A 12,613-nucleotide genomic window follows, 5' to 3' on the forward strand; every position below is an offset into this window, starting at 1 on the left:
AATGCACGGTGGTAGGTAAACGATGGATCATGCATAACTTGTTCGCGATTTTCATTGGGGAAATAGAACTACTACTAGCAGCTGCTGGCGATTGGATCACAGGCAGCGCGCATCGCCACCTGCTTCCATGAGCCCTAATGTTTTGACTATTACATGCCAAATTGGCCATCCCAACCAAGGAACGTGTACTATGTATGAACCACTACTACGTGCAGGGATCGGATACCTTACTTCATCAGCTAGTATTAAGCGATTCCTAGGCCAAACAATAATTACACGCACAGTTATTTAGAAATTAGGCCTAGTGCCTAGCCAGTAGCCACCAAGATCATCAATCACTTAGCTCGTGACTCGTCATTATTTACACACATAACTTTTAGCTTAACATAGCCATCTACAAATGTTCATGGATGTTTTTTTTTTCGTGCTTAGTTACCACGTAGTAATGAAGTAAACAAATCTGACGCAGAAAGTGCCTTAATTGAGATAGGAAGAAAGCATCATCTAGCCGTTTTATTTTTAACTCCCACATGGCACGTGAAAATGTGGTGGAGCGTCCCTATCAAAGCATGCATGGAAAAATTTCCCGGTCGGCTGCGTCGATCGTCATGCACGCGCGTGGATACCGGCCGGCCGCCGCCATGTTGTTGTTGCATTCTGAGGTCTTACAGCTTTGTTAATTGAGTAAATACAAGCTAGGCACATGTGATTAATTACATTTCCTACTGTAATAATTTAATCACTTTGATCCAAATACCAATGGTTAATTATGTATGATTTGAAACGGAAATGGTCAAAAGACAGGAGACCGTACTTGTGCATGCAATGTGTCCTTGCATCAAGCCATTCTAAGAACATGAACGCATGAACAGCTAATAATGGAGAGATAGGTCTGCTATGTGTACCCATAGCTTTCCCGGAATTTCAGTGGATTATATCGTCACGGGCCAAAAAGTGTAGGCCAGATATGTTTGGCTTCCTTATCGATCTATATATTACATGCATGTGTATATGTATGCATGCACGAACGTTTCATGTCATGATGTGACGGAGGTTAGGTAATAACGGCCCTACACGTACTTATTATATGTGTAACCCTACATATACTTCCAAAGGCTTAACAAGTCCTCCTACTGCACGAAGTGACAGAGACTTTCAGGTAATTCCTACCTCAGATGAGCACGTATCCATGCATAAGTATATGTTATTATATGTAGGACAATTTAGATCAGCAACCCTGAAATCTAAGGAACTAGTCCAGCAAGGGAATGATTCGTTCCTAGAGCTTGCAGAACCTTGTTGTTAGTGTTTACTTACTGGTGGAGCCAGAAACTCTGATGGTTTCTTCCAACTGTATTACTTTACTTTATGGCGTGGTGCAATCTTGTGGCCCCTCGTCTGCCCATGCCAATGTTGGTGTTTCTATGCATGGCGGTTTCGTCAGGCTGTTTTAGTCGTGCGTGGTGCTATCTTGTGGTAGCAAAGTGAATTAGTGTCCAATCCAAAATCATCTTGTCCCTAGGTGTTTCTAAGGTCCAATGCTATCGCAATGTGTGTGCCTATGTCTATACATCCCCTCTTGGGGGGGGGGGGGGGGGGGGTTCCTTGTTAAAATGAATGGCAGAATTCATGATCTTGACTCTTAGTTGTTTGTTGGCCATCAGAAAGATCCGTATAATATACTACTACTGGAGTAACTCTTAGGTCAAGTACTTGAAACTTTAGGTAGTGATAAACTATAAAAAATGGTTTTCAGGACCGATCGAAACCACATTTGCAGGAACAGGTACCTTACCCGCTTTTGCTTTTCGTAGCTGCAAATAGCTGTTTGGATATTGGTAATAATGTGAGTAAATTTGTCTTGAGACGTGATGATTTCATAATAGTATATATATACTTGTCTTTAGCAAAAACAAATAAAATAAAATTATACTAGTTATATTGTTCTATAAATACATATTTTAAATAAAAATGTACTAGTCCAAGCTATATTTAGTAGACCATGTCGATATCCAAAAACATCACTTACTTGTGACTTGAGGGAGTAAATACATTTTTTATCTAAGCAAATAGATGGTGCTATTATGCTGTTTATCAATAATTGATCAATATGTGATATGAAAACTATGTCAGAATGTGACCAATCAACGCATGGCTGCAGCACTTCAAGGTAAAATCAATAAACATATAAGAGCACACTTTAGTATGTCGCAACGCCTGTATAAAAGACCATGCAGCATGTCTGAAGCCCATCAAGCATCATTATGAAGGACGCAGCTAGAGACATGAGTGTGGCTGCTTTTGCGATGGCAGCAAGCTAGTGCAGCTGCACGTTAAACTAGCTTCTTCTTCCGGGGCTGCATGCTGCCTCCTGATCCTTGATTGAACATGGGTGCTTTACAGCCATTATCACACAATTACATAAGACTCCTGCATATATTGTATAGTACACTATTCATGCATGGGCCATTGCCCATTGGAAATAAACAAGTGCTGCGAGATGCAGCGTCTGCCCCTATTTTCTATGCACGTTTCTAACAAATCGACAGATTGTCACCAGAGCATCGATCCAGTACTTAATTCGGTGAGCCAGACTTTATCTAGTGTGCACATGCCTTTGTGATTGCGAGAGCTTAGCAAGCGTTCTTGCTCGGACGACACAAAGATGGGGAGGGCACACCCTTGCTGCTCCGAGGAGAAGAAGGTGAGGAAAGGGCTGTGGTCGCCGGAGGAGGACGAGAGGCTCGCCTCCCACATCGCCCGCTTCGGCGTCAGCTGCTGGAGCTCCATCCCTGAGCTTGCAGGTACCGTGCTCGCTCCATTGTTGTCGCCTCGGCTTTCACTATCAGCTTAAGCTTTTTTTCAACAACTGGCTATAATTGCATCACCATAGTTCTTGGTTACTCATGTGTGGCGTGTGTTAATTGCTGTTTGCAGGCTTGCAGAGGTGCGGCAAGAGCTGCCGTCTTCGGTGGATGAACTACCTGCGGCCGGACCTCAAGCGCGGCCGCTTCTCCCAGCACGAAGAGGACCTTATCATTGCTCTCCACGAAGCACTTGGCAACAGGTAATTGAGCTCCACAGCAACGCCATTGCCACATGTCGCGTCAACTTGATGCATGTAAAGATCTATCCTTGTGTTGATTAGGTGCTAATTTGATCGTTATTGTCTGCAGCTGGTCCCAGATCGCGGCGAGGCTGCCCGGGAGATCGGACAATGAGATCAAGAACTTCTGGAACGCGCGGCTGCGCAAGAAGCTCCGGCAGAAGGAGGCGTCGTCCACGGCCGGGAGCAAAGAGCCCGCCGCGAGCCACCGTCGCCGTGGCGGCGGCGAGGGCGCCGGGACACATCCGGCAGCCGTTTTCAACCCACTCCTCCCAGCTAATGCGGACCGTCCATGCCCTGCCGGTTATGTCGCCGGCGCTGCTGCCGGCAGAAGCAGCTACGACAACGACATGTGGGCCACCGGTAGCGCCGCGGCGACAGGCGGTGCTGTTCTTGCGGCCGCGGACGTTGGCCGGAACGCCGCGGCCGCGGAGTCGGTAACGCCGTCGCCGACGAGCACTGCGAGCGCTTGCACGGATGCGCAGGCGGGCTGCGACGACGAGTTCCTGAAGGCGATGGTCGATGACGCGAGCATCCTGTTTGGGGATTTCTACCTCAACAGCAACCATGATGGATCGATCAGCTTCTGGGAAGGCCATGTGTTCAGTTGATTTCTTTATTTTGCTTCTTGTTTTCCTTTTCAGATGCAAGTTGCTTCGTGTGTGTGTGTGTGTGTGTGCGTGTGTGAAATTTAAATTGTGCAAAAACGAAATGAAATATGAAAAAAAAAAGAGGATCCGAGTACGTGCTTGTTAACTCTGTTTGAACTTTGAACAATACAATCAGTGTGAACTGGTTTCAGTCCGAACAACAGTGTCAGGGATGGTTTTGTCCTCCCAAACGAGTTGTCCACATGCACTGCATATGTAGACACGTTGGGCAGTTGGCGCCTAATTTCAAATCACAACTTGGTGATCCTTACTCTGCTCGATTCTCGAGACCAGACGACAAGGTTCTAATTGCAACGTTGGTACTTGACCTGCAGTCTGCGGAATCAACCGGGTCTTTTTCTTTGAGATGGTTCGTTGTAGAACGCGTCAAGATTTTCCTTTAGCCTACGTGAAATCCGCTCCACGCGGCCCACTCTAGCCCACCACAGTTCTAGGCAGACCAGAGAGCAGAGGAGATTATTCTGATGATTGGGCGGTATAAACCGTCATTAGATAGCACTGAACTATTGTTAAATTAAGATGGGATGATAAATGCACCAGTTTAATTAGTTAAAAGGTTAATTAATTATGTTTTTTAAGTTAAAATCAGTTTTTCCGCTGAATCAGAGATGTAAATCGGACTACGGCGAAAGTGACGGGTCAAACAGACGTTTTCTTTTCAGAAAAAGAAATCCCCGTTGCAGGGACTAATATTGGGCCGACTCCTATGAAATGGGCCTTGAGTAACCGAGAGTCTGGTGTTGCGTGGGCTGCATGCGAGAAAAGGATGGACCGGGCCATTCTGGTCAAGCCCACCTACCAATACCCATGGCTCCGTCGTCGATTGACCGGACGACGCCGGAAGCCGCGCCGTCGTCGACACCAACTCCGTCGTCCAATGCTTTGCACGCGCTCGAGGTGCCGAATCGGAGATGCATCTACACGCATTCCGTCACCCCGATGAGTTTACCAACGGCGACAACTCGAATCTCCGCCGTTTTTTTACATATTTCGTGGCCTCGTTTCTCTGTGTGCCCACTTGATCAGACCTTCGCTATATCTGCAGGCTGCGCGCGCATCTCGAATGTCGCTGACCTCGGCATCAACGCACGTTAAGTTGCTGGTGCGCGTGTATTTTTCTCGAACACGTAGGAGAACTATGTATCATTGCATTAAGATAGAAGGAAAAAAAAGACCAAAATAGCCATTCAAACACACACTCGGTTATCTAAGAAAGGTGCGTGCATGATGTTAGGGTTTGTTTGGATCCGGCGTCCTAAACTTTAGGACATATCACATCGAATATTTAGATACTAATTAGAAGTATTAAATATAATCTAATTACAAAACTAATTGCACATATGGAGTCTAATTCGCGAGATGAATCTATTAAGCCTAATTAGTCCATGATTTGATAATGTGGTGCTACAGTAACCATTTGCTAATGATGGATTAATTAGGTTTAATAGATTCATCTCGCGAATTAGTATAAGGGTTCTGCAGTTAGTTTTATAATTAGCTCATGTTTAATCCTCCTAATTAGCATCCGAACATCCGATGTGATCCTACTTGTATCAAACACCCCCTTAGTATACTCTCTAGTCTCTGAGTAATTGCTCCACAGCTCCAGACCAGGTGAAGAGATCGAAACCCTAGCTTGTGGGTGGATGGGGATCATGGCAAGTTGGTGCAGAAATTGAAGAAAACTGCTATGGTTGCTGCAGGTGGCAGGTGCAGTGTACTTAATTTGCCAATCCAATCTTCTCCCGTTCTCCGCGCCTATAAATACTCGCAGAGCGATACGGCGTATCCTTGGTCCTCCACCATCATTAACCTGATCGATCAGCCAGCCATCCAGCAAGTGATGATCATGGCCTGTGCGAGGACAAGAACAATGTCTCAGCAAGTGATGATCGCCTTACTACTTGTGCTCATCTCATGCCCAAATGGCTCAGCTGAGGCTCGCACATCATCAGGTCTGTAATGTACTGTAATGTAAGCTGCTTTTGTGCTCCATGGGTACGGTCTAGTTGAGATCATCCATGTCACCACTCTATCTGTATGCAGGCGACCTCGCCGACGTGCTGCACCACGGTGCGCGGAAGCTTCTGGGCCGCCCCGCGCCTCCGCCGCCGGCGCCGGCGTCACGCCCTCCGTACAGCGCCTCTGTCGTCTTGCCCCCGCCGCCTCCAGCGATATGATGCGACAAGCACGCCGTCCTTCTCTGTACTATATATGCGCTGCATATGGGATATGGCTAGCTGCACATAGAATTACTTCAGAGTTGTGTAGGGCTAGTATGAATCAATACTTCAGAGTTCAGACAGGCTCACTGTATCAGAGATGCTGATCAACTGATGACCATGCATAGATGCTGTCGTCGTCAACTGTTTAAGAATTCAGACAATCTGGCGGTTTTCGCTAGAATATAGTGTCGGTATGTGATCAGGTTTGTCGCACGATATCAGCTGTTTGCGCCTAATTTCAAATTGTATCTAGGCAAATATTTTTCCTCGGGTCTTTTCCTTCTGAGTGGGAGACACAAACTGTCTGCTACTAGTTGGACCGACATCTCTTAAATGGGCTTTATATTAATGGCGCAAGGTCTTGTAGTTAGGATGGCCCAGTTCCGTAGAGATGGGCCAGAAAGTCAAACTAAATCCAAGAGATAGGCTCTAAATGTGCGTCGGCTCCATGCTTGAAAGAAAAAAAAAGAGCTTACTTTGAACACCTCCGGGGTGTTTGGATACGAGGTGTTAAATTTTAACAGTGTTACATCGGATGTTCAGATGCTAATTATGAGAACTAAACATGAGCTAATTATAAAACTAATTGCAGAACCCTGTGCTAATTCGTGAGACGAATCTATTAAGCCTAATTAATCCATCATTAGCAAATGGTTACTGTAGCACCACATTGTTAAATAATGGACTAATTAGGTTTAATAGATTCATCTCGCGAATTACACTCCATCTGTGCAATTAGTTTTGTAATTAACCTATATTTAATACTCCTAATTAGCATCCAAACATCCGATGTGACGGGTGTTAAACACCTTGTTGCCAAACAGGCTCTTAGTTAAGAAAAAAGAAGAAGAAGAAGAAAACTTCAGCTTAGTAAAATCAGTCACGGTATTCTTTCTAATAAATTGTGATTAGTATATCAAATGATGAACGAAAAATGCTACAACAAGAATAGCTATTTGGTATTGGAATAGTCGCATTATGTTTTCTTAATTATCTATACCAGATAGTCATTCCAACACCAAATTTAATCGCTTCAAGAATTAACAAAACTTAATGTGACTTGCGCCAATTAATTATATGACTACCCACCTTTAACGCGGGATGAAGACATTTTTTTCCTATGTGCCTTAAAATGTCTTAAAATTTTTAAAATCACTTATATTTATGGACGGATGCAGTGTCACATAATTTAAAGAATTCCAAATAGCTCCTTTACAAAACACACTCTTAGAAAGGAGAAATCAAACAAGGCGATTTCTTTGGAGGGGTTGGGTTGGTTTGCATACTTCCCCACTAACATTTGACGGTCCGGGACGGTGGGCCCAGCTGCACACTGCATATATGGATGGGCCCCGGAGAACCTATATAACTTTCCGGTGTTTGATATTCGTGCTGTGCAACCTGAGTCGTCGGATCCGCTTCATCCCTTACCAGGCCTAGCACCATGCGCCCGACCCGCCGCCGGATCCTCTCGCTCGCCGCCGTCGCCCCGGTCCGCGAGCCGCAAGCGCGGCTGCCGTCGCCCCTCCGCGCGCGACCCGCGAGCACCGGCCGCCGCGGCCCCCGCACGCGCGCCCCGGCGAGTGCCGCAAGCAGCCGCACGCGTGCCGCCTGCGAGCATCGGCCGCCGCAGCCCCCCGCACGCGCTGCCCGCGAGCACCGGCGTCCCGGCGGCCCTACTGTCCTCAAAGAAGATCTAGAGACTGCATTTTTGAGATGTTGATCATTGTTTGTAAAATTGTTGAATCCATTTTTTTCAACTGTTGAAATAGATTTCGAAAAATGTTGAGTGTGTTATTTTTTTTACAAAATGTTGATTTATGTATTACAAAATGTTGAATCTACTATTTCCATATGTTGGTCCAACTTTGAGAAATTGTTGAAAGTGATCAGTGAAAAATAATAGATTTAGTATTCTATTTGGGCTTATTGGGCTTTAAAGCTACCAAGCTTAACCAACTTGTGGATTAAGTCATAAAGGAGCGCCCCACGCACCTGAAATTCCACTGCAGCAGGGAGGTCTGCGCTGATTCAGAAGTTGTTTCCACCTGAAAACACTGGCTGGACGATGGGCAGTGCATGCGGTCTCGACAGCGAGCGGCGCATGCAGAGCATTGGAAGCCGGCCGGAGACCATAGCTCTCGTGCAGATGCATGCATGATTCGGCACCTGCATCTACATATCGGGATGAGAAGAACGAGCGATCGAGATCGTCAGATCGATAGACCTCTGAATCGTAGAGCTTTTTTTAGTTTGCTCCGGCGAGTGGTGCATGCAGACAACGCGGCGACAAGTAGAATCTCTGGATCTTCTCCACTGCGCGCGCATCTCGAATGTTGCCCCCGGCCTCTAGATGATCCAAGTTTCCATGCGGATCGGAGGCTCCGAGCAACGGCGAATACATCCGATCGATACGTACACCAAATTGATCGATCGATCGGCCAGCAGCCAGCTGCCCAGCTGAGCTAGCTAGCTAGTGATGATCTTGTGGGGCGCCACTGCGAGAAGAACGTCGTCCCTGCTACTGCTACTGATCGTCGCAGTACTATTGCTTGTCTCATGTCCAACTGCTTCACAGGCTCGAAGAACACGATCAGGTGTGTACGCGCGTACTGCTAGTTTCATTTCATTTAATGTGTCGGTTCATTTCTAGGGTTTAGCTTTTAAGTGCAGGTGCAGCATGGATTTATATCTGTGTTTTTAAGGCAGCTAGCTGCTTATTAGCAAGTTTTAAGCTAGTTTATTGAGCGCTCGATTCTGATGTACTCTATCTACCTGCAGACCTCGCCGGCGGTGCGCGGAAGCTTCTGAACCGCGCCGCGCCTCCGCCGCCGGCGCCGTCATCGGGCACTTCCGGTCGGCGCCGCTGTCACATGGCGAACCTCGGCCAGAACGAAAGCTCCAACTCCAAGCGATCAACCGATCGAAGCATCGTGAAATAAACTGCTTGATTGATTCCCGAAGCTTCCCTATATAAGCACGGCACTGTACCCACCTTCAACCTTCGCACTTGTATAGCCATTGATTTTTAGCTGCTGATTAACAGCGATGATTTTTTTAAAAAATGGATAAATATTCGGCCTCTGCGACCGCACACAGAAGTTTTATAGTATTCTCAGCACATCAGCTAATCACACAAATAAGGGAAGTAGTACGCAAACGACTGGAAGAAATCAAAAGCAAAGTCTATTATTGTTTCTCCATCCATTCTTGACAAAGATATACAGGACGATGATCTCAGCGTTCATGATCCAAAGGTTAATGATCATGAACGTTCGTTGTTTTGCATGTATGGACTACGTGCCTATGTTATTTGTGCATTACGTATGCTTTGAGAAAACATTAGAACGAATTTGAAACAAAGCCCAAGCTCAGCGTCGCAAATGGTTCCAATAGTCCACCAAGAAACGGGGAGAGTTCCTACAGTTGCTCAACACCATGGCAGTAGTTGAATCTTAATTCTTAACTAGAAATGGAGTATTGCTTCTCTCATCACAAATATCAAATAGATACCAATTTGAACATCCACGTGGTCTTGAGAAGAAAACTTTAGGACCACTAAATTCTATTACAATATGTTAACAAACACAATAAGATTGTATTGTTATATACAAAAGTATATTTACTGTTTGAAAAAGTACAAGCTTTTAAAGTCCCAACCTAGATGTTCAAAGCTAGAGAAACCTCCCAATCCTCCCGACGCCACTGCCTTCCCGGCCCTCTCGACGCCGCCCCCCCTCCCTCTTCCGCCATCGTCACCGCCGCCTCCCCCTCCCCAGCCCTCCCGACACCGCCCCCTCCCCTCCCTCTCCCGCCATTGCCGCCGCCTCCTCCCTCCCTCCCTCCCTCTCCCGCCGCCTCCCCGACCCTCCCCCTTCCTCCCGCCCCCGCCCCCTCCCCCTCCCTCCCTACATCGACGCCCCCTTCCCTCCCTCTTCCGCCATCGCCGCCGCCACCTCCCAATCCTCCCGACACCGCCGCCTCCCTCCCTCCCCTGACTACCTCATCTCCCTCTAGCGGCAGCGGCGGCGACAAGATCCGGCCCTGGTGCGGTTCTCCCTCTCCCCCCTCTGCGGGAGGCGGTTCCGAGCGGAGGCATGAGGGCGCGGTGGTTGGGGCTGGTGGCGGCTGGAGGAGGGTAACATACGCCTTGGGAACCTGCTGGAAATAGCGGAAGGGTGCCGGTCCGCTTGCTCCCAGTACCGCGGTGCAGCACATTTTACGCTACTGCGGTACTGGAGGAACGGGTAGAGTTCCTCGGTGCGGGCAACCTTAACGTTTGGAGCCAATCTAGTCATCTAGATGAGGCTCCTCGCAATAGTCTGTGGTGGGCCGGTGGGTCAATTCTGGATAGCTATCAAATTAAAGGTGGTCCGGCCTATGTAAACTGGTGATTTTTTACGTAGCCTTACTTATGAAAAGTACAAGTTGTAGTATCTAAACTTACACAAAGATACACTCCACATGTTGTAGTATCTGAACTTATATAAAGATACACTCCACACACACCCCATACACACCTATGCGCAAGTTAAGACCTACAATCTACACTCACACTCACATGCCTGCTTCGAAGAGATGGACTCGGACATCGGTTCCCAGCATGTGTTGAAGCTGCAATAGTTCAGGAAAATCCGGTTTCGAAGGGGATCGAATATGGGATCTCCTACTACGGTGAGTTATCCACACCTCATCATGGAGCTTTTTGCGTTGCGTTGTTGCATGATACGCTTACAAGGTTAGGACGAGAGTACTATAGGGTCTAGGGATACGGGGGACACTAGGATTATCGTGTGCACGTACGAAGTTTCTTGCTTGGCTTGCCGTGCACGTACGAAGTTTCCCACGAACTCAGCCAACTTGACGGCGACAACTCGAATCTGAGCCATTTATATTTCTCCATCGCATCTCGAGCATGTTTAGTTTAGATCTGGCCGGGCCTGGATCTCGAGGATCACTTGGGGTGCAATGCCTCACTGCCACATAGCCAAACTGAGCTCGGTCACTGTGCAAGGATCCATCTGAAGATCACACGTACAGTGATTCCACAAACCTGGGAGACTGACGACTATCGTTAGTTCGATACTCCATGTCGATCGATGATTTACTCCAGCTGGGAGTGAAAGCCAAGGAATAGCATTGGACCCATGTGATTACCGACACGTACGTAGCAATTAGCAAATGCCTAGTTCGAGTTCGGAGAGTGATTTACATTTACTATGGCTCGGCAGTAGTTTTTTCCATGAGGTTGGTCTCGCTATCTCCCTTCTCCACCATGAACGCCCTATAAATACACAGCAAACAGAGCACACACGTCTCTTCTCACTCTCAGACCTCAGTCTCATATCGCCTGCTGATCGATTAGCTGGCTGGTGATCACAAGCTAGCAATGGCAATGTGGAGCGCCACTGCATCTCCACGGTCGTCTCTGTTCAAGATCGTGCTAGTGCTAGTCCTCGTCACATCATCTCCACACTCCTCGGAGGCTACCACTACCACATCATATTCTGCAGGTACAGGTCGGCTCCACTGTTAATTACTAATAAGCTAGCATAGTTTTTATATGTAATTTCCTTCAATAATCAATGTAATCAGGTTGCTTCAGCTCACTGTTAATTAATTCTTTTATATTCACACGCACTGAACTCCACATGCGTGCAGGCTTCGACGGCGGCGTGCATCACGGTGCGCGGAAGCTTCTGAGCGGCGATTACCAGGTCACGCCTCCTCCGCCGGCGCCGGTAGCGGGCCCTCCCATCGGCCCTCTCCCCACCCCAAGTGCACTGCCGCCGTCGCCGCCGGCTGTGTGATCACCATGTATGCCCGTGCGTGCGCTGCTGGTTGATCGTCTTTCTCACGTACTGCTGTTCGAATAAACTTACTTCCGCTGTTATCGAGTTTAATTTTTGTTTTAATCGCATGATCCGTTTAGTAGGCCTGCAAGTGATTTGCTGCTGTACTATGCTGCCGTGTGTATTCGGCTTCATGAATAATTGAGCTTAATTACTTACTACCTTGATTTCCACAAAAATACGTGCACAAGAGTGGTCGCCGACCTTGGATTGTTGATCTAAAATTTCAGAGAAAAGGGCGGGTATGCAAATGGAACAAAAAAAACGCTCAAACTTGGGTGTAACTCGATGTTGCAATGGTGCAAGAGTATACATAGCACAAACGATACAAGTAATAAAGTGTGCCTATAAAAGTAATACATACTCCTTCCGTTCGTTCTCGATTAGTAGCTGTATTAGGATTAAAAACTCTATAGAGGACTGATTTTACCACAAATTTCTCTTGCAGTATATCACCAATTGCAACAAAATTAAATTAATATCATATTGAAAAATATATAATATTGAAATATGAGTATATTCATTTAACTTGTATACACACTAAGTACGCATATAATTTGATTAATCATTGGTCTTGAAAATCTTAATTAATACATCTACTACAACGAACAGTGGGAGTATCATGTAAAAATTCTTATGTACGCACTGAAAAAAGAACAAATTGTGGATGGTCTTCATAGACTTGTAGGTTATATATGCAACATGGAAACATTGTTATCTCTAGAAGGAAAATAAAACAGAAACATTTCGTAGACAAAA

At 46.6% G+C, this 12,613-nt stretch overlaps 1 protein-coding gene and 2 long non-coding RNA genes across 3 annotated transcripts; all 3 read left to right on the forward strand.

The window, feature by feature from the left end:
* Window positions 1-2,268: 2,268 nt before the first annotated feature.
* LOC117855812 (transcription factor MYB61) lies at window positions 2,269-3,879 on the forward strand. Its single transcript, XM_034738199.2, has 3 exons — window positions 2,269-2,804; window positions 2,938-3,067; window positions 3,177-3,879. The coding sequence occupies exons 1-3, from the start codon at window positions 2,666-2,668 to the stop codon at window positions 3,715-3,717; spliced, it is 810 nt and encodes a 269-aa protein (XP_034594090.1). The 5' UTR covers window positions 2,269-2,665; the 3' UTR covers window positions 3,718-3,879.
* A 1,521-nt stretch (window positions 3,880-5,400) lies between these two features.
* Window positions 5,401-6,223, forward strand: LOC117859262 (uncharacterized). Its single transcript, XR_004641136.2, has 2 exons — window positions 5,401-5,732; window positions 5,824-6,223. It is a non-coding gene; the product is annotated as an uncharacterized lncRNA (long non-coding RNA).
* A 4,986-nt stretch (window positions 6,224-11,209) lies between these two features.
* LOC140222974 (uncharacterized) lies at window positions 11,210-12,015 on the forward strand. Its single transcript, XR_011898364.1, has 2 exons — window positions 11,210-11,515; window positions 11,664-12,015. It is a non-coding gene; the product is annotated as an uncharacterized lncRNA (long non-coding RNA).
* The last annotated feature ends 598 nt before the right edge of the window (window positions 12,016-12,613 follow it).

Source organism: Setaria viridis, chromosome 5 (assembly GCF_005286985.2).
Source record: "Setaria viridis chromosome 5, Setaria_viridis_v4.0, whole genome shotgun sequence".
Classification (NCBI taxonomy): domain Eukaryota; kingdom Viridiplantae; phylum Streptophyta; class Magnoliopsida; order Poales; family Poaceae; genus Setaria; species Setaria viridis.